The sequence below is a fragment of the Phallusia mammillata genome, chromosome 2 (assembly GCF_965637545.1).
Source record: "Phallusia mammillata chromosome 2, kaPhaMamm4.hap1.1, whole genome shotgun sequence".
Taxonomy (NCBI): Eukaryota; Metazoa; Chordata; class Ascidiacea; order Phlebobranchia; family Ascidiidae; genus Phallusia; species Phallusia mammillata.
The window spans coordinates 25,984,252-26,011,529 of record NC_137253.1 but is presented as its reverse complement, the minus strand read 5'-3'; the positions used below and the strand labels follow the sequence as shown (position 1 = coordinate 26,011,529).

Genomic DNA, 27,278 nt, shown 5'->3' with positions numbered 1-27,278 from the left:
AAAAAAAGCAGTCATGCGTATAGTGACGTCAGATAGCGGTTTTGGAAGTAAGTTTGAAACTGTTTTGATTTCTTGAGCAGCAATGATGTTCGTTGGCAAATGTTCTAAACAGCGTTTAAGATTGTGATAAGCAAGTGCATGTAAATATAAAAGTTACACGGAGTTGGTTTAGTTATGGATGAATATCGGAGACTTAATACGGTTTCAAAAACGCCGAGCTCAGCTTCGTTAAACGAGAATTTTCCTGGCGAAGCAACAATATTAATTACCAAGTTACAACAACAGGTATGGTTTCTGTTCAGGAAAAGTAAAGGTAAAATTTTGTTAAAAGTGTGTTAACTACTTGCATATATAGACTAGAAAATTTTTGCAAGCCTCATTTGTTAGACACATTCTGCAGAAACAGTATATATATATATTTTTTCAAGCAAAATTTTTTTTTTCCTATTCAGTTACAAACTGTGCGAAGCGACAATGATGATTTTGCTAGAAAAGCATCTGAGCTGCACAAGCGTATTCATCATTTGGAAGAAGAAAAAGTTTCTGTAGCAAGCAACTTCAACAAGGTAAAGCTTAAATTAAAAATTGTCTGGCCGTATAATGTAACTTTTAAAACATTTACATTTTACCTTCTACAATTCTACCTAATTTACACCCTCTTGTGTAAAACTGTTACCCTGGAATCTATTTAAACATGTTTTTGTAGGAAAATGCAAGCTTACAAGCACAAGTAGCTCGTTTGCAGTCACAAGTTGAACAGGCTGAAGCAACAAAACAAACTTTGGAATATGATTTAGCTGTGGCAAAAAAGAAGACCAATGATGTAACAAGAAGCACAACACACAAAGAAGTTACTATGGCCAAAGCTAACATTGAACTTGCAGGTGCTCAAATCTTATAATTAAGATAAATACATTCAAACTCGGATCAGCCTCGAGGCATCCATGCAGAGTTTATCAATAAGTCGTAGTGTGCCAGGCTTATTAAAGGCGTTGTACTGAATGAAGACGGTCTCCTTAGCACATACCTGGGCATTTTACGGGCCCGCGGGCCACATCCGGCCCATTGGCTGTCCCTGTCTGGCCCGCATGTTGTTTAAGTAAATTAAAACATTAATCCAATATAGGTCTATTTATGCTATGCATGAAATACAGCAATTTTGCTGTTATTTTAAAAAGCCATTTGTTACATATGATTATGTAGTGATGCACGTGCGTAGGCGAACAACATGTGATGCTGGTCAAAATCGTCATAAAACACAAGTTGTTCAACCCATTGTTACACGATAAAGCCTATAGTGCTCTTTTGTGTCAAAATAATACAACGGAGATGGGAAAAACACATAAAGCTGATTTTTACAAACTGGAAAGATCAACCTAATTGAATAAAAACTTTGGGTTTTAACATTTCAGCGTAATATTGCAAGCTAAATTGCTATTTTTTATGTCAATTTGCCCGCTTATTTTTTATGCAAACTATAAATATTTGCATTACAACACTCAAATGTGGGCTAGAATAAAGTTTAACCAAGTTATTATTGGTTCGGACATAAGTCAGGTTTCTTATGTGGCCCCTTTTAAAAATTAATTGCCCACCCCTGCTCTAGCATGTGCCTTGCCATGTGGAAATCCTTGGGAGACAGGCTTGATTTGGTATGACGCCCTTATTAGGCCTGGCATGTTATACCCCATTTTTAATAGGGCTAGTATTAAATGTTTTGTGTTGACAGATGCCAAATCTTCATTGGAACTTCACCTAGGTGAATTAGAAAATGAGCTTGCCGTTGCAAGACAAGTCACAGCAGAAAATGAGAAACGAATTGCATATCTGGAAGATGACAAGGTTCACATTTTTAAATTTTAAGCTAAAAGTAGTTTGTGACCAATCAAGTAACCAAGAATTCAAAACATTTAACAGAAACAGTTGCATTGTGATGCCATGGCAACGGAGGCAATCTTAAGAGGGGAAAAGGAGGCATTGTCAAATCAAGTCATTGAACTGAAACAGAAAAGTGAAATTATGGAGCAAGGTTTAGAAGATGCCAAAACTGGACTGATAAAACAAGAAGAAGAATTAAGAAAAACTGTTGCTGAGCTACAAATTGCATTGGAAAGGTGAGTTTAGATGTGATAAATTTTATTGAAACATCTAAAAGCATAGAGCCAGTAAATGATAAGCTGTAGACTTTACACACTGTTTTGACCTATAAGGACTCATCAGTGCTGCTGGTGACGAGAGATCGGCTGTATGGGCCAGTGTAGCCATTCAACGGCACTCCAGTTTGTTGGGGGTAACAGGGTAAAAACCCATGCTCAGTGCGATTGCCTGGTCTGTGCGATGGCACAACTTGGCATACAGCATAGATGAAACTGGCTCACAATGGCCAACACGGCAGATCTCTTGTCACCAGCTGCACTGATGAGACCTTATAGGTCGAAATAGTTTGCACTGTCTGTAGCTTTTTATTAAAACAATTTGCAGTTTTTGAGTGCTTTTCTAGTATTGATGCATAGGAACATTGGGTTCGGACTGTTTAAGCAAATTTGGCCAATGCAACAGAAACATTTGTAATTTCACACAGAAACTTATGCTATCTTTTTTAAACTATCATGTACATTTTGCACTTTATACAATTTTATGACAAGATAGTTGTGTTGCATAATGATCTTAGTTATGTTAGTTTTAAGGTCAACTGTCATTCTCAACCTGCAAATGCATTACTGATCTTTCGTCTGCATAGAGCATATTGATAATTCTTATAAAACCTTCACCAGTTAACACAATGTTGGTTACTGCGCAGTTAAAAAGTTCTTCTACATATTTAATTGGGCTGAGAAGACATGTTTTGCTCTTTAATTTTATGATTCATTTTTTGCCTATTGCTGACTTAGCTAAACAAATATAGCAAACTCAAGCTTGGTTACATTACTAGTGTGTAATGTTTCAATATGCAGGGAGCAACACCTGCGACATGAGTACGAAGATTTGTCTCACCGAGCTCGCTCCCTGGAGGAAAGTGTGGAGGCAGAAAGAGCAGCACACTTGGAATCAAAATTTAACTCTGAAATTATACAGGTAAACATTTGTTAATTCTTATTAACTTGGGCAGTATGTAAAATATTTATGACGCCATGCATGTAAATATGTATTGTAAATTTTAGTGTGGATTTTATGTAAAGTCATAAATGGTTACACATAACAAACATCTTTTTGAAACAAAATTTTTCGACCCCTATGAAAAAGACCCATGATCATGAGATTGCCGTTTATTTCATTATACCTGGCAGCAATAGCTTCTTTACATTTATGCACTTATTGTTTATTGCAGTTAAAGCAACAGGAATTCCAGTCCCAATTGACACGTGAGCGAGACGTGTGTGAAGTTTTAAAGACTGAGGCTGAAGAAGCTAACAAGAGAGCTGTGGAATTAGAAAAAGCTCTTAACTTTGAAAGACACCAAGCCAAAAATGCAAACGTCAAATTGGATAAGTAATTAACAATTTATAGAGTAATTTGCCATCTCTCCATGGTAGACTAAAAGTGATTTGTTTGCACCAGGGGTTGGCAACCTTTAAGCAATGCATGCCAATTGACTTGTTTTTTCCATGTGGCAATGACTTCGCTTGTCAACATTTTTGTGAATAATAGTGGTTTGTACCACCTAATATCAATAGTAAACAGAAAACAGCCAGATTTGTGTGGGTAGGCTAGATTTTAAGATTATAGAACAGTGGTTCTTAACCTTTTTTTCCTTGCCTGCACCCCTTACAAATCACCAACCAATTTCCGCACCCCCCTAGGTTTTTGTATTTAATTAGAATAGAACTAACCAACCTTAATGATTCAGCACCCCCGCTCCCCCGAGGAACAGTTCTCGTACCCCTTGGGGGTGAGTGCACCCCTGGTTAAGAACCCCTGCTATAGAATGATAAAAAACTGAAAACAAGCAACATAACAGTTTAAACTAATACTTCAATACAAACACAAAATCGGCTGGCGTGCCATTAAAAATCACCTCAAGTGTTAACTTATGCAATAGTGCCTGGGGTTGCCAACTCCTGGTTTAAACCCTAGTATTTACTAGTTAGTTAACCACATAGACAACACTGTTTTGCCCTGCTTAAGTTTTTGAGGTAATTATGGGTCCCCTTCCCTGAAGGGGACACATATTGATTTTGCTCAAAATGTTTTTGTTTTTTTTCTTTTGTTTTTCTTCTCCCCAAAGTTTGTCCGACTCGTTTTTCCATCAAATCCTTGATGGATTTGGATGAAATTTACACAGATGGTAGATGTAGTTATGTAGATGTGCATCCCACTTGGTTTTTGTTGATAACCCCAGTATTTACCCCGCTAGCCTCCTAAAATGGTTATTTTTTCCCGGAAGTTTGTCTGACTCGTTTTTCCCTCAAATGTTTGATGGATTTGGCTGAAATTTACACAGATGGTAGATGTAGTTATGTAGATGTGCATCCCACTTTGTTTTTGTTGATAAACCCAGTATTTACCCCGCTAGCCCCCTAAAATGGGTGAGTTTTTAAACAGTGTCAGAATTGGCTGAAATTTGGATTTCTTGTATAGTATGCCATTTATAGGTGTTGATTGTTGTGTTCAACCCTGTAGTCCTGACATTTACCCCACAAGCCCCTAAAATCTAAAACGTATTTGTATGTTACTGGGCAGCACAAACGAAAGATTTCTTTGGCTCAATAGTGTTACAAGGGCAACCCTTTGTATGTTGCTCGTTGGTGGGTTGCTTGGTGGACGTTTTTGTGCCATGGCAGTTAGGGGCTTGTTAACAGCCCTATGACGTCAGAAACATTAACGGTTGTTGCTTAAAACACCTCTAGTGGTCAAAATTTTAAACATTGGCGGATTGGGCTGAAATTTTGCAGTACTATTGATTGAGTCATTGTGGTTTTTATATATTTTTTAGTTTGTGTGTCGAACTCAATTAGTTACCCTACTAGCCCCCTAACATTGGGTCAGTTTTTTAAAACGTTAAATAGGACATACTTCAAACAATATCTGGGGTGAATCTAATTATGGGTCCCCTTCCCTGAAGGGGACGCATCTTGATTTCACTATGTTGTTTTTTTTTCTTTTTTCCGCCGTGAAGTTTGTCCATGCACTTTTGGCAACAAATCTTTGTTGGATTTGGATGAAACTTTCACAGATTGAAGATATGGTTGTGTAGATATGCCTTTTGGTTTGTTTGACTTAATCACCCCAGTATTTACCCCACCAGCCCCCTAAAATGGGTAAAATTTGAAACAATATCCGAATTGGATGAAATTTGGACAGTTTGTTCTTTGTGCCATAATTAGGTGTCGATTGTTGTGTTTCACCCTGCAGCCCCAATATTTACCCCACCAGCCCCCTAAAATGGGTAAAATTTGAAACAATATCCGAATTGGATGAAATTTGGACAGTTTGTTCTTTGTGCCATAATTAGGTGTCGATTGTTCTGTTTCACCCTGCAGCCCCAATATTTACCCCACCAGCCCCCTAAAATGGGTAAAGTTTTAAACAATGTCCAAATTGGATGAAATTTGGACAGTTTGTTCTTTGTGCCATAATTAGGTGTCGATTGTTGTGTTTCACCCTGTAGCCCAAATATTTACCCCACTGGCCCCTTAAAAATGGGGAATTTTTTAAACAAAGTCTGAATTGCATAAAATTTTGACAGTTTGTTCAGTTTGCCATAATTAGGTGTCAATTGTTGTGTTTCATCCTGCAGCCCCAATATTTACCCTACTGGCCCCCTAAAATTGGTGAATTTCTTAAACAATGTCTAAATTTAATGAAATATGGACAGTTTGCCATAGTTAGGTATTAATTGTAGTTTTTCACACTGCATCCCCAAGATTAATGAAACTGGCCCCCTAAAATGAGTGAATTTTTTAAACAATGTCTAAATTTAATGAAATATGGACAGTTTATAAAATACATCATCCATTGATCTCTTTTACCCTGTGAGCCCCACCTTCACCCTAGTAACCCCTAAGTGGGTGTAATTTCTAAACATTGACCAAGTTGCATGAAATTTTGACAGTTTGTGCAATATGGCATTTTTAGGTGTCGAATTTGACGTTTTACCATGTTGTCCAATCAGTTACCCCATTAGCCCCTTAAAAAGGGTTAACTTTTTAAACAATGTCTTGAAATTTAGAATTTTTTATAATATTCTATTTTGGGGTGTTGATTGTTGAGTTTTGCTCTGCAGCCCCACCATTTACCCCATTAACCCCTGCAATGGTTAAATTTTGCAAACAATTGCAGAAGTGAATGTGACTTGAATAGTTTGTACCTCATATAGCGTGATTATGTCTGCAGACTTTTTTATCGCCCTGTTTAAACAGATAGCACCAAAATTTATCATAGTTTTTTTTTTTTGCAAAATGCATTATTTACAACTTTGCATGTGTGGGGGACCCATGAGTTTCTGCTTGCAGAAACAACTAAGATTATAAAAGACAGTGGCTGATATGGGACCTATTAAACAAAGTGTACGTAGTGTATGTGCAATGGCAGTATGTGCTGAGCCACCCTTCTAGTTTTATAGTTTGTATTCTACATAGTATTATTATTTTAGCCCAGTGCCGATCACTGTGTTTTACCTTACAACACCCGACTTTCTCATGGTTATCTCTTGAATTGCATTATTTTCAACTTTGCATGCGTGGGGACCCATGAGTTTTTGCCTGCAGAAACGACTAAGGTTATAAAAGACGATGGCTAATATGGGACCCAATACAAAATAAGCATAGGAAATATATTAATGTTTTAAAATAGGTTATAGTGTAAATGCAACAACAAAATGTGCTAAGCCACCCTTCTAGTTTTAGTTTAATAATGTAAATTGATTCCAGAACTGTAGAAGTTTACTCTGATGTTCGCAAGCGTTTGGATGAGGAACTTGCTGAGAAGACAAAGTTGATTGAAGTGATGACAAACCAATTGGAGGAACATCAAAATCACCTCAACCTATTAAAAGAAGAATTGGGCAAAACCAGGAAAAGACAGGTTAAAATTTGGCCTTAAAAGCATGGTGCTGAAGTATTTTTTTGTTATAATGTATGGATTAATGGTACAGGTGTTTCTTGAAGAAACTTATGGTGGTAATGTTCGTGAACTTGAACTTTTGCTGGAGACCTTCACCCTTGAACCTGTAAAAGAAGGTATCTATTCATTAGCTACATGTGCTTTTGATGTTATATGATGTCTTTTCTGATCTTGTGATTTTAGGGTCCATATTTAGTGTTTTTCAAACTTTTTTCACTCCATTAATAGCTCTCTGATTCTCAAAAACCTCTATTTGAATAAGGACTGATGATGTCATATTTTTGTGGGTGAACCCACAGTGGTTTGTTATATGAAATACCTAGACTGATTTCGTGATTTGATTATGCTGAAATTGCCAGCTAAGATAGTTCTATATATATATGTGACTGGAATCGTCTGTTGAACATCTGTGGATCAGGACGATTTCTGTATTAGTACATCTTTAAAATCCTCATTTTGAGAAAAAAAAATTGACTATGGTTCAGGCTTGTACACTGAAACCAGTTTATTAACTTCAGTTTTTATGTTCGAAATAGTCAATGTCTTTTGTTACATTATGAAAGAACAACAGAAATTGAAATTCCTGTGTTTGCATACTATTAAATTTTTGTTTGCAAATATCGTGATACTGCATGTGGAAAAGCAAGGCTTGAATTGTGGTATCAATTTCAACACAAGAATTTCAAATACAAACAAAAATCGAAATCAGTAACATCACCAACAAAAACTTTCAGCCAAACACAAATCCAAGGAGAAAGAAAAGGAAAAAAAGAAAAAGGATCGAAGGCACACTGCTGAGCAATCAAAGCATGCACTGGAGGAAATGAGAAAAATGCTTTTTGCGTACCAGAAGACGATCGGTGATTATGAGGTGAGAAAATTACTTGTGCCCAAGTTCCTAATAGATTCACATAACCGCCATTTGGGACTTAAAGAAGGTTTGGAAGGTTTGAAGCAGGGGTGGGCAACCTCTGTTATTGTATTGAGGGCCGCACCTGTGCATCACACAAAGTGATTTTGCTTTGTTGCTTACCAAATATGCTTAACTACAACTTACAAGTATAATTCGTATTTGATTCTAGTCACATTTTACCAGATCGCAGAAACCTAGCATCAGGCGCATTAATCTGCTCCAAAAATATGTAATAATTGGACTCGTTTGCCAGTACTTTTGAAATCCAAGCGTCTCTGCGGACCGCACAAGCTTTAATGAAGGGCCGTAGGTTGCCCACCCCTGGTTTAAAGCTTTTTCGTATTTATGTTTGTGTTTATGACTTAAGAAATGAAACTGTTGGTTGGAATAAAACAACAACGGATTTGTGTGCAGTTGGCCACAAATTGTTTTTGGAGTAAGTAAGGGACCATTGGTTGTCACTTTTATAGGCTTAGGCATCTTTTATGTCCAGGATTAACGGTTTGGCTGTGGGCTTGATATGTTAGAAGGCACAGTCACATTATGTGTAAAAAATGTTGGAAATTTACCAGAAATTGTTTTGCAGCATAAGATAGAGAATTTAGTGGCGGCTGAAAAACAAACACAAAAAGATTGTGACAACTTCCGTGACCTGGCCCTCACTAGAGAACGAACACTTCAACAAGTGCAGGCAAGTCGAACCTTATTTGTACAAACGCAAAGTCACGTACGACTCAAATTCGTTGTATTTGTCAGGTCAACTGCTCCACATTATATGGTATTAGTTGCTGGAGCAACGCCACAGCGTCATGTATGTTCTTTTTTTTTCGAAGTACAATATTATTTTTGACATTAAAATTCTTGCAGTTCAGTTGTAAGGATAAATAACAGATAAGCATTTAGACCAGTGGTTCTTAACCGGTGTTCGATCGAACCCCAGGGGTTCGGTAACGCCGCATCAGGGGTTCGACAAAGGTCTTTTTGAAGTACAATACAAATACTCGTTTTCATTAAACATTGGTCGCTATAGTCGCTTTTATTAAACATTGGTCTATAGTCGCTAAAAATGGCATTTTTTTGCTAAATTTTAAAACGCTGGAAGGTTACACTAAGGCAGGGAGGGGTACACACCGTTCGGCCGCATGTCGCCGCATGCAGGGTCGGGTTTGTGCGGCCGTGAACATGTTTATTAAAATATATGTATAGGCGGCCGTGACGTAAATAAACTCGTTTTCTAAATATTATGATTTTTAAACTGCTCTTAACTGTTTTGTGGTACTAAAAAGAGTATTACCAGCCTAATAAACATTTGCGTCAGACTTTTTGTACGCCTATTGTGTGCAAACAATGCGAACAAAACAGGTACCACAAGCATCACAGTATCGAATATGACATCATTAACACTCAGAGCTGATCTTTATACTGTGCAGCTCAATCTGTGCACCAAGCTACAAGTTAATCTGTTTTTTTTGGCCTTATTAGATGGTATATATTTGATATAAACCAAGTATTTTAAAACAAAAAAGCAGGTAGGCTAAATGGCGACCGTTGGTGAAATAAGAATCTGCGATGCGGCCGTCGTAGCAAAAAGGTTGTGCACCCCTGCATTGTAGTTTTATTTTCTTTTTTGACGTATAACAAAGAGCACCGTGCGCGTTGTTCGTAAGCAAAAAAAACAAACAAAATTTTATTGGCAACAAAAACTTATTACTTCATCGTTTTCATGTTTGTGTACATGTTATAAAGATACTGCTTCATTTTAGTGAGACCTAAGGATTAAAGCAATCACGAAACAAGTTGCTGGTACTATTATGTCTGAATTTAACAAAATGACAAACAGTAACTGTTGCCACTACGTTTGAACAAAAACTAATTATTACCCACCAAACTAAATGTGTTAAAAACCTAGGATGTAACTCTGGGGTTCGACCAGTGGCTTCGACCTTCAATCTCTTGTATTCACTTGTTATCTAATCGCCAATTGTGACGTAACAAGGGTTTAATAAGGAGGTTTATGCGCTAACAATCGGAAAGTTACGTTCCGGCTAGGACGCTGGTAGCAGTTTCTTGCTAAGTGGTAACTGCACTAAGTGCAACATATCAAACTGTTTTTGCATTTGAACAATGTAAAAGTGTTAAAAACGTGTAATGTTGTGTTGCTTAGATCCGCCAAACACGTAATTGTTTGTCAAAAACATTAGATCGATGTAAATCGAGTTATGTTATTAGGGTAATTTGTTACTTGCCAGGCACAATTTATGCCTTCTGCAGTTACCACCTTTAGTGCATTCGTGACTTTGCGCAACTTAACAGTAGGATTACCGCTTCAGCAAGAGATTTAGTTCTTTAGAAATTGGACCCTGTTTTTTTAAGCAACGATTTTGATTACCTGACAGTCACGCTTATTTTGCAGCTGCAGTTTGGCTGAGTAAGCTAGATAGCAGCGGCGAAATCAGAAAACTACAAAGCTTTCGCTAAAATTACCTGTTCTTCCTGTCAATTAGATGGGTAGAGAAACCGCCAATTTTGGAAAAAGTGCTTTGCCGCATAACGCGTCGTTTTGAACGACGTGTGACGTCATTAGGGATTTCCCCCAAAAAATTGTTGAACCCCCCCCTTTTAAAAATTTCTGGATACGCCCCTGGGTTCGACCAAAGGCTGAGAAATATCGTAGGGGTTCGGCCGTTATAAAAAGGTTAAGAACCACTGATTTAGACTAAACCTCGGTTAATCAGGATCTTCGCCTATTCTGGATATTTTTTTATTTTGGTTCAAGCGGGCCTGGATAAACCGAAGTTTGATGTAATCATAAGTAAATTTACTGTATATATCTATAGAGTGCCGTTTGCAAAATTACAACAAAAGTGGTTTGGGCCAAAGAAATTTGCGCTTGTAAACATAAAGTCACCAGTTGTAGGGAGAAGCTTTAAACCAACCAAAACGCCAATGCTCGTTACCTATTTTTTTTTGCTCGGCTCATCCATATTTTAGGCTAATGCATACAGTATTCGAACAATGTTTATCAGTCTAAAAATTTCTTATTTGTGGCCCATAGAGTGATCTGGCACAGTGTGGCGAAGAAATGGAGAAAATTCGAACACAACAAGCAGAATACGAGCGTGAAGCTGGAAAAGCGTGTCACGACCTTGGTGACGTCACACAGGAGCTTCAGCAGCAGACCGAAAGATGTCGTCAATTGGAACAAAATGTAAGAATTCATCGCTTTTGAAATTGTTGTTTTGAATGCCTAAAACATGTAGTTCAATTACAAGAGAATCATAGTAGACCTGCCCGATTGAAGATGTCATACCGAATCAGTGACAAATCACGGGCTAGAAAAATATAGCCTGCGGTGGGATTCGAACCCACGACATGAGGCTTTTTGCGAATCGCGAACCAAACCAGTCGAAAGTCGAATAATGGTATCAGCCCTGGTCGTAAGAAATACCGTAATTGGAGCCCAATACTTGGAGTTTGACACATTTTGTTTTGGCCATTGTTGTTAACATATCAATAGCAATAAAAATGTCAGTTCTATTTGGTGGATGGCCTTTCCGCAAGTTTGTCGTGCGTACAAACACCAAGCATCTTAATGGGTAGGTAGTGTTCACAGTTTGTCCTAGCCTCTCTGATCTGACAAACTAATAAATTTGTTTATTTATGCGTTTGAAAAATGGTATGTTTACAAACTTGACCTGACCATGAAATTTAGAAAGCGGATTTACTACTCGTCTTTATGCTGAAAAATAAAAGTACTCTGTTCCTAATTTACGGTCTCGTTATGGTAAATTTGTGTTTTCATTAACTGTGTGCAGCTATATCTGCGGTTTAAATAACACCTTAAAGATACAATTACTCTGGTCATTAACATTAAACTTTCTATTTTTGTATTGAACAGTTGAATTCTATCCAAGATCGTCACAACACTGAACTTGAAGTTCACGTCAGTTTTCTCAGAGAGCTGCATCACGTGGTTTGCTGTGCGAGCGGCGAAAAGAATCTGCTAACCAGGTTATTATTTCTTTTCATCGCTGATAAACCTAAAAGCGTATTTCATGCAAAAATTTGACCGAACCCTTAAATGTGCCTCTGTTCTTTTTGATGCGTTTTGGTATTTGTTAATGCATACAAACTCGTTTAGATGCATTGATGCGCGTTTAATACCATTTCTTGAACTTAGAATGTTTTTTTTTTCTGAACTTTAACCTTTTTCGGATGTTTTTGGTATTTGTTAATGAGTACAAACTCGTTTAGATGCTTCGATGGGCATTTGATACCATTTCTTGCATGAACTTATTATATCTTGAACTTTGACCTTTATATTTAGGTTCACTTGGCCTGATCTGTCGGTTACTGTACGTGAAGGTGTGGACGCACTCGTCAGTATGTACAACAGATCGAAGGAAAAGGTGATTTACAAACTAATTAGCAGACGACCCGAAACTGGTAGGACTAAGAACTCACTATGTCAAGTTAATACTCAGAATATTACATTGGTTCAAAAAGCTTCTTTTCATTTCGTGGCCTTACCGTTTATCAAAAATGAGATTTCAGCTTGTCGCATCCTGTCAAGTTGTTATAACAGTACGGTAAACAAGCTATTTTATGTATTACGACAAGGTTTATCATGTATTAGTGTAAGTCCAACTAGCTATGAGGCACACTGAAAATCTTTTTATGTCCCACTGCTTGATTTGGGGACCACTGGGCTTTATTACATCTTACATACAAAATGTAACAGCAAATTGGTTACCCGATTTCTATTCCTCAATAAAATGAAACATTTCCTAGTTTGATCCTTGATTAGTCTGTTTTTACTATGAAACAGTTTCGGATAAGGTTTTAGATGATTCTAAGGCCAAAAAATGGAGTCTGTTTTCACTTTAGCACATCTTTATTCGCCTTTGAGTAAAGTTTGATCGAGAATATAGGAGCATTATAGAGCTATTCTGTATTGTTTATTCGATTAGTAATAAAAAAATCCGTAATTTTTACAAGGTTGGACAGCTGGAATCCTCTTGTCAAGAGATGGAGAAGTCGATCACTGATCTCCAGCGAGCTCACGAGTCCTCCGTGGATCGTCTCGCGGAGAGATGCAGGGATCGGGAGGAGGACTCGGTGAGGCAGAGGAAGAGATTGGAGCAACATTATGAAGCTCTGATGGCCGAAATCAATGCACGGGCAAAGGTACAGAACATTGTCTGCAACTTACACTTGCTGAAACACTTTTCTATGTAAGGAATCTAACGCAGACAATAGAATGTAAAAGCAAGATTCTTGCGCTTGGAATTAGTTGAATATTTAGACTGTTTAAGAAAAACAGGTGCAAAGCATAAACCATTTCTTTAAATGACAGAAATATATATTTTGCCGTATAAAAACTGGCATCACAGTTTCTGTATAAAAGAAAACAAGCAGTGAAATGCCAAAGTAATGTAGTTAAAAATTTAAAATAGATTAAAGGTGATTTTACGATACTAAAAAATATTCCTATTTAAATATGCTTGATTGTATTGTATTTTTCGCCATACTGATAAATAATAATAGTAGTAACACTTTTCATGTTCAATTTATGATTTTTATTTTTAATAATCCATTTAATTACGAAGCCAATTGCTCAAAAATATCCTCGACTCCTCAGTCCTGAATGTAATGTGTGTTTGCTGTCCACAGAAAACCCAGGGTTTGTGTGATGAAGCCTGGGAGAGGTTGAGAGCAAAAGACGGAGTTCACGATGGTTTACATGCTGAGTGTTCACAACTGAGAGGCGAAAATGGAAATCTCAAGCAGGTGGGTGTAGTAAATCAAATAAATTTTCATGACGCACATAAAGGAAATAATTAATCTGTGTGTTGAACTGCTTTAGAAAATCAGACTGTTTTCTCTATGTACTACCTATTCCTGCGATGCTAAACTAAGTATCTTGGCTAAACCTAATAGATTCAAACCAGGGGTTCCCAACCCGGGACGCATTTTAAGACTTGAGGGAAGAAATTTACTTTTACATGTGGTTTGTAAATAGACACTTAGGCTCTGGGAAAAAGACCTGTGAAGTTGATAAAAGACCCAATTTTAAATGATCTTTGTATGGTTTAGCATCTTCTACGTAGTATTGGGGAGGAATGAAAATGTTTTTTTGAATTGTTAAGGGAAGAATTGGTCTAAATTGTTGATTGCCACTAAGAAGGGACCCACTGGTCTAAATTGTTGATTGCCACTAAAAGAAGGGACCCACTGGTCTAAGTTTGATACACTGTATAAAACATAAGCAGTTATCTGAAGCACGCTCTAATGTTGTTTATTATTATTACTTGTAGGAGTGCAAAGCATTATCTTGCGCGTGTGCCATTCTCCTTGGCGCCCTCTATCCGATATTACGCGCGAGGGAAGACCTGGCTCTGCAGCGACACCTGCTGGAAAGAATTACAAGTGATGGAGAAGTCTGCAAACAACAAATGAGGTAAACTTGACCCTCCAGAAAAATAACAGTATTTTTGTGCCTGTTTTAATATCTCAGGTTTTGACTCAAAGTATGTTAGAAAGACTTATGTAAGCTATTGCTGCCAGGCATAATATCAAGTTTATAGAACTCTACTGGCAAATGTATTTTTGTTCCGACGTTTCGACGTCCTATACAGTTCGCCTTTATCAGGGTAAAACGGCTATTTTTATAAGGGCCTAAATATGGAATAACATGTAGTTATTACCAAACAAATCGTTTTTAATGAAAAACCTATAACTGCCAGAGTACTTGTGCGTATATAAACCCGGTTCTAGCTCGATTAACAACTTGCACTGATGATGACAACAGACATTGTTGTCTGCATCATGTATTCTATATACATAAATGCTCTGGCAGTTATGTTTTTGATTAAATTACTTTTTAAGTCTGCATATTCCTAAGTAAATAGTTTTTAGGTGAAAACCTGGAATCCAATTTTTTAACTATTCTATTCCCTATTAATGTTACAATTGTTTGTCAACAGGGAGTTGGTTGACACCCTGAATGACGAGATGGCGAAACCAGACGAAACTAAACAACCTTCCATCGCTCACTGTTCATTTCGCGCAGTGCATCCTTTGATAAGGTATGATATCACACAAAAGCTTCATCATCACGATATTGCTGATGTAGCAATTTCACTTGGATATCAATACAATGGTATAAAGAAAAACATATTTTAGATTTCGAGTGGCTGTCATCAGTGTGCTGGCCGCAAACCGTTTACAAATGCTGAGTCAGCACGCCAACGTGTCAATGTTTACGTGCGATGACTCAGCAATGAGCAACAGCAGAATCGTGGTTGTCGCTGGACGTGGAGAGACTCGAACACCGCCGAAAAGAAATAAAGGTAAAAAAGCATGGTGGTTTGTTTTTATCACAAAACTAAACGGCTTTGTAACGTCAGGTGAAGTGTCTGTGACGTCACGTTCCGACAGCGCCGTCCAGTGGCTGTCTGATCAGCAGGTCGTCCATGCTGTGAGAGAGGCGACTTGTGGTGTAGTGGAGGCTGTGGCGAAAAATAAAGGAGATACCTCAGGTATTGTGGGGGTAAAAACATTTTTAACTTCAGCATCAAGACTCGAAAAACGATGAAACAAAACAATATTCTCACGTTTGTGCTAATGGGTAGCGATCTTTGCTGACAATAATCACACTTTTGACTGAAAATGATAAATTGTCTGTTGCGTACCTATTTCTGATTCAGAACTTTTAAGGCGTTTATATACTTTTACAGACTTGTTTCGTGTTTTTTTGTCGTTTTGTTTAGTGGATAGGTTTAATATTTTCTTGTATGTTTTGTATTAGGTTACATGTCAAGGGCTGTCGTAAAAACGGCGAAAAACGCTTTTGTGAAACTTCTGGACAACACCCAGCACAGATTCGGTTCTTACACTACGGCTAATAAAAACATTATCAGGTGAGAAATTCTTCCATGCTTTATTTGGGACAGAATCTTTAAACTTTTGGCTTTGTATTTCTATTTTTAAACACCTCGTCAAAAGTTGTTAACACAGGGTTTGGTAAAAAAATATCCTAGAATATCTTGGAGCAATTTGTAACTTAGGTAAATTTTTATTGGTTTTCTTATTCATATTGGCACTTTGTAGCACACTGAAAGCATAAAAACTTAATAATAAATTTAACTTTATAAAAATACTTTAAAAAACTAAATTAACTTTGAATTTCTCCCCAGGCAAACCAAAAAAGGATAGATTAGAATAAGTTTAGATTAAAGATTGGACATTCGGAATAGTTTTGCTGTCATTTAAGTGTAAAATTTGTACATAAAACTGATTCTATTGTTATGTTCTCATTTTCCACAGGGACAGACGGGCGCTCTGTCGTGTATTGGGCGACGGGTTGGAGAAAGTTATCCATAAAGCCAGATTGCGAGAAAGCATTAATTTGTTTTCGGTCGAGGTATGTGTGTTCACCACGAAAGGGTTCGACTATTTAATGATATTCTTGCTTTCAGTACTCTTTTTCTGCTCTGAGGCGCCACCTACTGACCTTCACAGAGCGCCTCCATGCGGCTGAAGTTGAGAAGCGAAAACTGCGAAATGTTGAGACGAAACTGAAGGGAGAGATCGAGCAATTAAATAAAAGCAAAAGTAAAAAATGTTTTGAATTTGTTTGATTGAAATGAAAGCGGTGTAGTAAGTCGGGTTCGGGCCTGAGGATTATCTCTGCCACATTTCGGACATAACACTTAAACCAGGGGTGCACCACTCGAAACGGCTCGGTGACCAAAATTTTTAGCGTGTTTGCGTGTAATGTCTTGTAGCGTATATGTATTTACATGCTAAGTAAAGTTTTTAATTTCCTCATAAATTTTTAGGGCTCTTACAGTTGTGTGTGGCCTTAAAAGCAGGGGCATGTAATCTGCGGTACGTGAGCCGACCGCGATAGGCAAAGGTTTTGTTTTAGCCCGCTGAATTATTTTTGTGCCTAGTTAGCGAGCGGTTGAATACTTATTTTTGTTTTTTTAGCAGGTCAAATCACCCGGTGCTATTTTTCTACATATTGCACAATCGTATTGACCGAGCTTAACTTTACTCCAAATGCCCGGTTTGTTATCTGATTTTGCGTTAGGGTGTCTATGACTTTGTTTTTTCCAGTGGAGCTGACTGAGAGCAACATGGAAATGCAGAAGCTAAAAGACAAAGAGCGACATCTAGTGTCGCGCAGTAGGTTCGAAGGAGTTTGTTCCGAGCTGAAGTCAGCCATGGAACGGGAGAGAAGAGCACAGAAGCTTCTCCACGAACAAAATGCTCAATTACAGGTAAACCTAAACCGGTAACAATATTTTAAAGTGTTTTGTGTATTTCTACTATACAGCTCATTTACTTGTTTTAATCCCTGTACCCCTCTCTCTCTCTCTCTCTCTCTCTTTTTCTGTCTCTTTCTGCATGCTGGTACAACAATCTATAGTTATTTTTGTTTGCGCTATGTCTTTATTGATTTTGTAGTTTTTATGTGACTTAGTTTGTTAATTAGTTATCAGGCGGCCGTCACAAGCTAAGCGGCGTGGGGCCTCCACAAAATATACAACAAAAAATGGTTTACCTGGTTATGGTTTTATGCAATTTGATTTTACATTTTGTTTCAGTTTCTTTAATTCAAATGATGTTTAACAAATAGTAAAATGTTTGGAAGCATTTCCCATTTACAATAAAAGTTATTGTGCTCTGTCTTTGTTTAATTACTTTAATTCACATTTGTAATGGCTATACAAAGTGGTTTGTAAAAAAGGAAATTGTGACAAACCATTATGTGTGGAAGAAACACCTCTTTAACGTTTTCTTACTATTAATCAGTTATATTTCTATTTTAGGATTTGAGTTCGAAACTGGAAGAGGAATGCACCGACGGTGTAGAAAAGGAAGTCACACTCAATCAAGCTGTTACGGTTTGTGTCATGTGTTAAACTTATTAAATCTGTAACATAGTCAACAGGGACCATCCGGTTTTAATTTAGGGATAAAAACCCAGAGACAAATTAATTTGTGGTCGTTAATTTAACTTATAAGTTCCTGTTTGAATACGAAATGGAAAAAAAAATACGTAAGTGGCCTTTACCCAAGTTTGATCAAATCTTTTTGATTTAAAGAAGATCCCTGGATTACATAAAAAGTTTTACCAAACAAAAATGCAAATTTTCAAGGAAAGAAAGCTGGAATTAAACTTGATTATTTCGTAATGCTTAACAAGTGCCTCTTCAAGCAATTACATCACAAAGTTATATACTTAACACAAGCTATACTTTTACAGAGTCTTACTGAAGTGAAAATGGAGCTTAAGCGTTCGAGTCAAACAAAACGACAATTGGAGAAACAAGTTGATCGCCTTCATAAGGAAAGAGAGAAATTAAAAGCGGATGTGGAAGAAGCCAAGAACGCTTTAAAACTGGCTGCTGGGTAATAATAACTAACTTAAAAGCAATGAATTTTGAATCGATGTCAGTAATATACAGCATAGTTGTAATTGGGTCCTAGATCCGAGCCCAAACCCAAAGTGCAGGCCTAAATCCCGGGCCGAACCCAAGTCGCTTTTTAAAAGCCCGTTTAGTGCGGAAAGTTTGATTGTGAAAGCCTACAAAAAGTCTGTGCACAGAATATAATAAAGAAGACATATACAATGGACAATAATTGACAATGGCTTTAAAACGACGTTTTAGGGCTGTTGGACATTAGGTTAAGAAACTAGCTATACTTAGCTGGGTAGTTTCCGACACAAAATGTATAGCCAGGCCCGACTTACAAATCTGATATGCAGACGGCATTAACGAACTTCGTTGTTTGCAGAGAAAAGTCTTCGATTGCGAAGTATTTTGAAACTGTCGAGAAAAGTATGAGGAGCGCTGATGCGCAGGAAATATCAAGCAAGGTAGGATATTTACAGCAAACATATTTCCTTATTCAAATATAATCATAAACAGATAATTTATTTTTGTGCTTGTTCAAAACCATGCACAATACATAGAAACACACAACTACTTAGCTGTAGCTGAACAGAATGAGTGCAAGGTCATGCAATTTGCCACTGAACAAAATTGGCCATGCACCAAACTTAGTCGGACATAAAAAAATAAATTCTGTAATTAGAACAAGCAATTAGAAACAATGTAACTGCTTAAAGTGGTTAGTGTGCAAGTTCTGATAAATAACTTTTACCAAACCCAAATCGACCGTTCTATTTTCTGCTTTATATATTTTCAACTTTTAGAAAAAAAATTTCCCAAAGAAAGTTGTGGGCTATCTCTTACCGATTTTTCCAGGAACTTTTATAAAGTACGACCATATCTAAACGCAGAATTTTGAGAAAAATAATTCAGCAGTTAAAGGGTTAAAGAACCTCGCGTACATACGCAGTATCGACCAACGTACCTTATGTCAAGCATTAAAATAAAGGCAAACTCTAAATCGTTCGACAATAAACTAACCCTAAAACAAATCTGCGTTACGACGCGAAAATGATCAAACCTTTTGAGTTTTTCACAGATTTTTTCCCCAAATGACAAATTTCAAAGCATTGCAGTATGGAGTGAACAAAAATTAATCCGATTTTTAATGATTTTATTTTCAGCTTCGAATTCAAGCCGAGGAGTTGACCGATCAAAGCGGTCCAGGAATGAAAGCTGCACAGGTCAACTGAATTAAAATACTGTTAACATCACCATGGTTCACATTTTATCAGTAACTAAGTTGTAAGTGTTGTCTCGGCGCTGTCAACTCCGAAGCATACAATACCAAATGACACCCTTGTGGTGGAATTGGCTGAATTTTTTAAAGCAGGACCTAACGACTGGCAATAAATGGTGGAAAATTTTAAAAATAGTCGCTTGGTGGCAACAAAAAGCTGTTTTGTACGTTTTTGTGCAGTTAAATGCAATTATTGCAATTTTTCGCAGAGGGCTGTGGAATCGTTCATGCGTGCACAGTCGAGTGCAGTGACGCGTATTAGCAGTCTGGAGGAGCAAATTTCGTCATATCGTACGCACATTAGCGACCTCAAGCGTGAGTTGTACGACGCTTGTCATCGGGAAAATGACAACGGAATCGATCTTGAGGTAAACTAAAATCACACTGTAATAGGTTGCAATCTGGTCCTTTAATGTGTTTTGTTCTTTGTGTGTTTGTACCCTAAAGTTTTCGTGATTTCTCTCCGGACCCCTTTGCGGAATGACGGAGTTAAACCGAATTGTAGTCATAGCTACTAATATTCTGTAAACCTGACAGCTTTTTTACGCATTGTTTTGTGTATAATATTTGATAAATATATTGTATTATAGTGAAACTTTTTCACAAATAGGCCCCAATAAAAAATTACTATCTTATCTAACCCCTGCTTGGGTGCCACACATACCCCTGTCTAATAACCCGTGTGCTACATTGAAAAAAGTATACTTAATCGTTTTAAACCATCTTTAATTTAAAAAACAAAACATTTTTTACGATGCTCTGCATGAAAAGAACAAAAAAGGGTACAGCATATAAAAACTATGTCAAGAATTTTTTGTGATCACTAAAATAAGCTAAATTGATGAATCACGGCCATTGCAAACAGTTACTGCCCGGTCATGGTAAGACACCTATTACATGAGAAAGAAAATGTGGTAAATTGATGCCTTCAAGTTGATATATGATGATTGAAGTGGCTCTGCCATTCTCTCAACATTTCCTTATTCTTCCACACATTCAAGTGTGCTCAAAATAAACCGTATTCATTCACCAAATCTCCTAACATATCATTTATCACATACAAGCTTATAAGTTAGCTAGTAGATGTGGATTTCGGTTTCAATGGGCCGTGCTGTCCTCAAAATACTTTGCCCACACAAAAGGACGCGCAAGCAATGCAGTCTTGCGCAATCTGTAAATGGAATCCTACCGGCTGCGTCATGACGTGAAACGAAACAATAGATTATTCTCGAATTCCTTACGGCGCCGTCGCTTGTTTTCTAATGTCTGTAAACCCAGGGTCGTAAGTTCCCAAGGACGTGGGCCGTTTACTCATAACAGCGTCAAAGTGATTTTTTCCACCTCCTCGAGGCCCCTGCGCATACCGTTTGTTGGTAAACTGATTTTTAGGCGTGCTTGTACGCTCTAGCAAGCGCGTACCAGTTGTTGCGGTTTTTAAGGGCACCTATGTAAGTGCGCCTCTGAAGGCTTGCAAAAATTGCACCTGTGTTTTGGATGAGTTTCAGTCCGTGCAAATTTTGTTATGTAGGCATTATAGCCAGGGTTGCCTTATACTGTCCTTATTTCTTAGACTTGTTCTTGATTTAAAGGGTTTTCAAATTTCAATGTCTAAAAATTTATTGTCCTTATTTTTAAGAAATGTCAAAATTTCAAGTCAAATCCCTGTTACAAGTAAAAGTAAACCTAGACCTAAACTGTCGTGAGATGCACGAAGTGTTTTTCTACGGACAAGGGTTTGCTTAAACAGATTATTTCGGACAAACTATTGCATGTGATATGGCTCGTATAAATGCAACGATTATTCATGCAACGTCTGTTTCGTTTCGTATGAAAATTTAATTTTTCGGTTGTCCTTTTTCGGGTCCATGTCAATGAGAATGCTGTTATATCTCAATTACAAATACTCCTCAGTTCTTTTGCAATGATGATTTTTCAATGATAACATTCTTGAACAAAAGTTTTAAAACTTCTTGAACGCGAATTTGTATTACATCATTTTCAGCTAGTTGAGTGGCAGCAACCGACTATACAAAGTCAAATGTCATCACACTTCTATAAACGTGGTAATGATCTATACCAGACGCCTTCTGCCTATTAAGTGAATTAAAATCTGCACAAAAGTCACGTCTACAGGCGGAAATCCCATTGATTGTGGCGTCATAGTTATTAATTATTCGTTTTTTGCGACATCCGGTTCCTTGTCTAACGCCGCAATTTAACGTCACACATACACGACTTTACAGTGTTAAAATCTGAGAAAACGCCATTGGCATTTCCATTGACTTTTTTGGTACATTTACATTCATCAATTATGTCACCTAAATCATAGTACGCCATGCCTATTAAAGGCGTTATACCGTATGCCGTGATCGCTGGTCTGCATCGACGCTTCAGGACTGACCCCAGTATGAATATATTCATCTTAGTCTTGTCTTATGTCACTTAATTTAACTTGTCATGGTGGGTTATGTAATATCCACTGCGCTCGTGTTTTGACTCGAACGTGTTTCGAAATTTTGATTGAATTTCAATATTACAGTTATTTGACAGCCCAAATCCGCCTGCACTGAAAGTGCGTGCTGCTTTCAACATACGGCCTGTGGTGATATAATACATGATTAAGGGTCTATATTTGTACCCATGCGTGGTACCAGTTTCGTTTGTGAATTTTCAAAATTTGGAAATACCAGTTTAGTTGCTGTAAAGATCTCTCGGTTTTGCTTCCAGCTGAGGGATTTTACCCTAGGTCAAGTATTTGCATTTTGATTCCTGGTTCCTAGTAGCCCTGTCATCAGTCTGATTTAGTTTCTTCAGTTAGGATAGTTCTATATTTGGGCACCTTGATTAATTCCCGTTTTAGCTTGTAGCATAATCTATATTTTAACATTTATTCTGGTCAAAAACTTGTGTCATGTGTTTCAGTTCATTTTGTCATCAACCTATTTTTTTTTTTTTAGTATTATCGGGAATTATGACCTTTTAAGTGGTTTATACATTTATTCTGGTGGTCAATACTATTTAAATGAGATACTGATGACGTATTTCGAAATCATAAGGACAAACGACTTTCATGAATCTATTCTGGTAGTCAATGTTTTTTCATGCACACCAAAGCAACTGGGGCATACTTGATCGTTGTAGCATTTTACTCGATAGAGATTGGCTATCGTGTTTTCTGTTACAGCATGACAACTGCTTTAAATTATTGCAGAAGATAGATCGAATTATTTTCTACTTATCCATGCGACGTCAAATAAGTTATCTTAGCGTTGCGTCCATCGCCCAAAAACGCAACACTACATAATTGTCCCCTTGCGCAGAACGAATCTTCTTTGTTTGCTTTCCTACTAACTTCCCCGATAGGAAATACATACACAACTATTTTATCGCTTATTATAACAGTGATGTTGTATTCGCTCACAGGAACTGAAAATGCTAAAAACATTTGGTGAAATATATATTTCTGTGAAAATACTGTGTACAACCTTTGATTCTGTTGACCTACGGTTTATACACAGTTTTGGGAATAAGTTATCGGTTAATAATTCATTTTAGGGCTTTGGGTGCAATTATAATCAAGTATATACATGGTAGACCTACACCCTAACTTGATTCCACGCAAAATGCAGTATCTACAAAAAATGCGTTTTGCATGCCCTGTGGTTTTGCTCAGCCCCTTTTCAAAAACAAATGAACCCAAGCACGAACAACTTGTTGTGAAAATCGCGTCTTGGGTTCCAACGCTCTGCGTAAACTTCTTGTTTTTGTCTCAGCTCTCGCACGTCCCAACAAGAGATAGCGGCTCCCCAGCACTTACCAAATCACGTGCCAGCACGCGTCACGCACCGCTAACCCCGCTTAATGACAGCGACTTCCGTCCCATGAGAGGAGAGGTGATCGATGAGAATTCAATGAACCTTAGCAATGGTTACACGAGGTAGGATTTTAGAAATTATCGAAATTAGGTAAATTGAGTGCAAAAACCCTTGTTGCTGTCAAAAGGATTTTTTGAGGGTAATTATGCATTCTTAAGTGATATGCAAAAAAGAAGAATCTTTTGTAAGAAATTTGGTCTGGTCATATGCGGCTGTTGTTATTTAAATCGCTTTCCAAATAGAATTTATTTTTATATCGTTGTGCTTTACTTATAAAAACCGCTATTACAGGCCCTCTTCCCTGGAGGGGGCACTTTCGATTTCACTTTGTTTTTATAAATTTTTGCATATATTAGTAGAAACTGACAGCACAGTTATCAACAATACTGTTTACCAGCAAATTACGTTACCATGACAACCTAAACACACAACTTGTTTTCCATCCCATGACACAGCACCTCGGATGTTTTTCCAAAATTCAATTTTCAACTTTCGGTAATTTCCCGCAGGCCGCGTCCTCGCTTTTCTGACCCTCGGAGGAAAACATCGGCGTGACGTAAGACACCATTGTGACGCAACAAGCGTGTCGCGATCCTTCGATTCCGCTTGAAGCTGACTTAAAACCGTCCAATCCTATGCGTCATTTCTCGGCGTTTGTTATTCTTTTCGCTTTTATTTCTCAAAAATCCATGTCGTCCAGGTGGTCCATATGTTTACCTACACTGACGCCATTAGAGCTTTTGATGTATGTTCCGTCGTTATAGCGATTTGATAGATATGGATTTGTCGTGTTGAATGCTTATTGTGTTTACGTGCGGTTGGCACGTCAATTTGTGGTTGAAGGGTTCACGTTGCTGTTTTGATGTAAGTCGAGACTTGCGTCAATCAACAAGCAGAGTCTATGGATAACTGGAATTTTATTTTTTCTTTCTGGCCTAATCTCATTTAAACTGTTAAACCAGAAACAAAGATGTTAAAAATTAACTGTGCAGTTTAACAAATGGTAATAATATTGGGCTCAACTTTCCATTACATTTTAAACCGTGTGTTTTGAATTTTGTTTTTTAAGTTATAACAGATCTACGGATTACCGATGGGGTCATTGCCCCACAGTTTATCTAAAATTTTCCGGGTGCACGCCCAAATCACTAAACAAACCTAAATAATAGTTTGTCGTTTGAATTGGAACCCAGCATAGCTTACAGTGAATATGACGCATCAAATGATCACCGGTGCGTGTATAAGGGAATTGTCCTGTTACGCATTTCCTTTCTCCTACGTACGGAAAGTTGGTGTCATTCATCACTTCAAGTTTTGCTCCTGGCCTCCATGTTGTTTACGTTCAAACATATGCTGCTGCATAGAAGAGCGTTGAAACTGAAGCCCAGATCAATAATTTTCGAAATTTGACGAAACCCAGCTTTTAATAGCTTGAAACCGTGTCGCAAAGTGAAATTTTCTGGCGTTATATTACGTAGTCTGGCCGTAGCCAAAGCTTCAATTGTATACTTATTACAAACGTCAGTACTCCTCAATCCTCAGTAAAGTAGCGTTGCATTATCCGTAGTACATTTCCCTATGTGTAACTTTTCACTTAGTGCAGTGTTAGCTTCTGTGTTTTTTTCTATTTACGTTGCGTTCATTTACAATAAAGAGTTTATCATTCATGAACCAGTTCATGGACGCAACCTCATTATCTAATGTACAAGGAACCTACGTTTGGTTTCAACTTCTCCAAAGAGCGTATATTTGGCACCTGATTCATAAGTTACCATCACGTGCAGCTTGGACAAGGCGACAACGAATATGAAGAGTGAATTCGGGTCATTTGTGTATTGCTCCTTATTTGTTCACACATTAAACCTGTTCTTTTTATTTATAGAAGCGAGATTCGCCAAACAAGTAGCCTACAAAGGATGAAGGATCGTTCATAGCATGCTGCGGGTGTATTTGCAACTGTGAACATTCACATGCAGTCTCGGCAGTCGGGTCAACCGCGACTACCTATGTATTTCCGTCGTCTAATCTCTTTTAGTAAAGGCACGATCGAGTGCTTAAACCGCGGTCGGTCAATGACGTTACAACAGATTGTGACATCATAAAGGATGGGAAACGAGGTCAAAAGGGCTTGTCATTTCTGCTATCTGAGCAAAGTTTGAGATAGATGTAGCCTGTATTGTACAGTTAATGTGTTGTACTGATTAATAGTCGTTGAGTCTGTAAGTCGGAACGTCCGTGACTATCCACACATTCATAGCCCAGAACGGGGTAAACACAACTGTTGTGAATCACCGATCGAGTAATTTAATTTGTTTGTCACCGGCCAGATGGTGTTTTAAGTTTCCTAAAGCTTCTTTGTGTGTGTTTTTTCTTGACGCAAAAAATGCAAAGTCATCGCCGGTTGATGGATTCAGTTAGAGACAAAACAAGTGAAAAGACCCACGGAATCCCTATGTAATTTATTTTCATTTAAGCTTGCAAAAATCAGAAAATGATTGGATATCTATAAATCCCAGCATTGGCTTAAAGCATTGCATTTATTGGCCATATTTTAGTGCAAACAATTTTGACGTTTTAGCAAACGTAGGCTACATATTTGAAACGCGTACAAAACGCCCATAACCGCACTTTCTGCTTCGCTGAGATCAACTAATTTTTGTCTGACAATAAGGGGCCTGTCTCGCGCCAGGAGTTGGAACTGGCGAGTCCGGCATCTTCAAACCGTTAGTTTCATCTCATACAACGCTGCGAAGCACTTTTCCGGGGACTATTACCAGAGCGCATCGCAAAACAACTTTTGCACGGCAGTGCCTTCAGCATTATAGCGGCAAATGTTGTCACATTGCTCGTAGTTATAGCGGTTACCCGAGGGATTTTTACGCATTATGCACTCAAACCCACTTCAGATGTTATAAAAATGTTTTTGCGGCCCTTTGGGTATGACATTATTAAAACTTTAAAACGTATGTTTTTGTTGAAAACGGAGTTTAGCCTAATTCAAAGGGAGCAACTTGCATATGCAGTCCATATTTGCAACTCTCAATTTAAAAACCTTTGCTTCAACAGCGAAAAGTTTAAAACTCTTTTTTTTACAAATCACACCGACAAATATTTATGACATGATTGGAAATACGGTTTTACAAAAGCGTATTTTGAATATTTTTTCCTAGCGTCTCATGTAGATTTGTCAATCGCATAGTCTGTAAAGCACCTTTGGCGTATGCAAGGTAGCCTACACAAATTCTGCTGTATCGTAAAATCTGAATGTGAAAGGATAAAGTTGCACGCTAGGAGTGGTTATAACCCAGCTAAAATTACGCAAATGGGCATAACAAATCCCCGAAACTTGTACACCAATGTAACTGAATCGGAGATTTTATCATGGGGCAACAGGCCCAACCGTTTTTACACGGATAAGCATCATGTGTACGTCTTTGTGCCAATTGAAACGTCTTTCCTGGACACAAAAGTCAATAGGGGTCTATATTTATTGTAAAGTAAAATGTTGCTGTTTATAAAAAAATACGTGCATTTTCCATTGACGGGTGGGCAAACCAAAAAAACTGCTCTTAGATTGCGCTGACATCGCTATAGCGTTAAAATGACCAAATTTGTTTTGCTGGCATTATAAAGACTACCAAATTAGTTAGCCGTGTTCGCGCGCAGGGATATTTAAGGAAGTAAATTTTCCGGTGTTAGTCATTGCGACATGGCAAAAATAA

General features: G+C 37.7%; 1 protein-coding gene across 2 annotated transcripts; it reads left to right on the top strand.

The window, feature by feature from the left end:
• The first annotated feature begins 39 nt into the window (after positions 1-39).
• LOC145213433 (coiled-coil domain-containing protein 171-like) lies at positions 40-25,231 on the top strand. 2 transcript variants are annotated; one of them, XM_080081710.1, is made up of 31 exons: positions 41-285; positions 453-566; positions 707-884; positions 1,730-1,842; positions 1,918-2,114; positions 2,955-3,075; positions 3,329-3,489; positions 6,870-7,023; positions 7,094-7,178; positions 7,797-7,933; positions 8,562-8,666; positions 11,031-11,183; positions 11,874-11,986; positions 12,303-12,384; positions 12,974-13,162; positions 13,649-13,765; positions 14,293-14,435; positions 14,962-15,063; positions 15,161-15,327; positions 15,385-15,516; positions 15,786-15,897; positions 16,304-16,400; positions 16,456-16,591; positions 17,099-17,262; positions 17,815-17,889; positions 18,252-18,397; positions 18,785-18,866; positions 19,566-19,625; positions 19,891-20,049; positions 23,455-23,618; positions 24,066-25,231. In XM_080081710.1, exons 1-31 carry the CDS (start codon positions 175-177, stop codon positions 24,109-24,111), a joined length of 3,915 nt encoding a protein of 1,304 aa, XP_079937836.1. In that variant the 5' UTR covers positions 41-174; the 3' UTR covers positions 24,112-25,231. The 2 variants fall into 2 exon arrangements, with proteins under 2 accessions (XP_079937834.1, XP_079937836.1); XM_080081708.1 differs by having other exon boundaries at positions 40-285; positions 15,161-15,516.
• Positions 25,232-27,278: the final 2,047 nt, after the last annotated feature.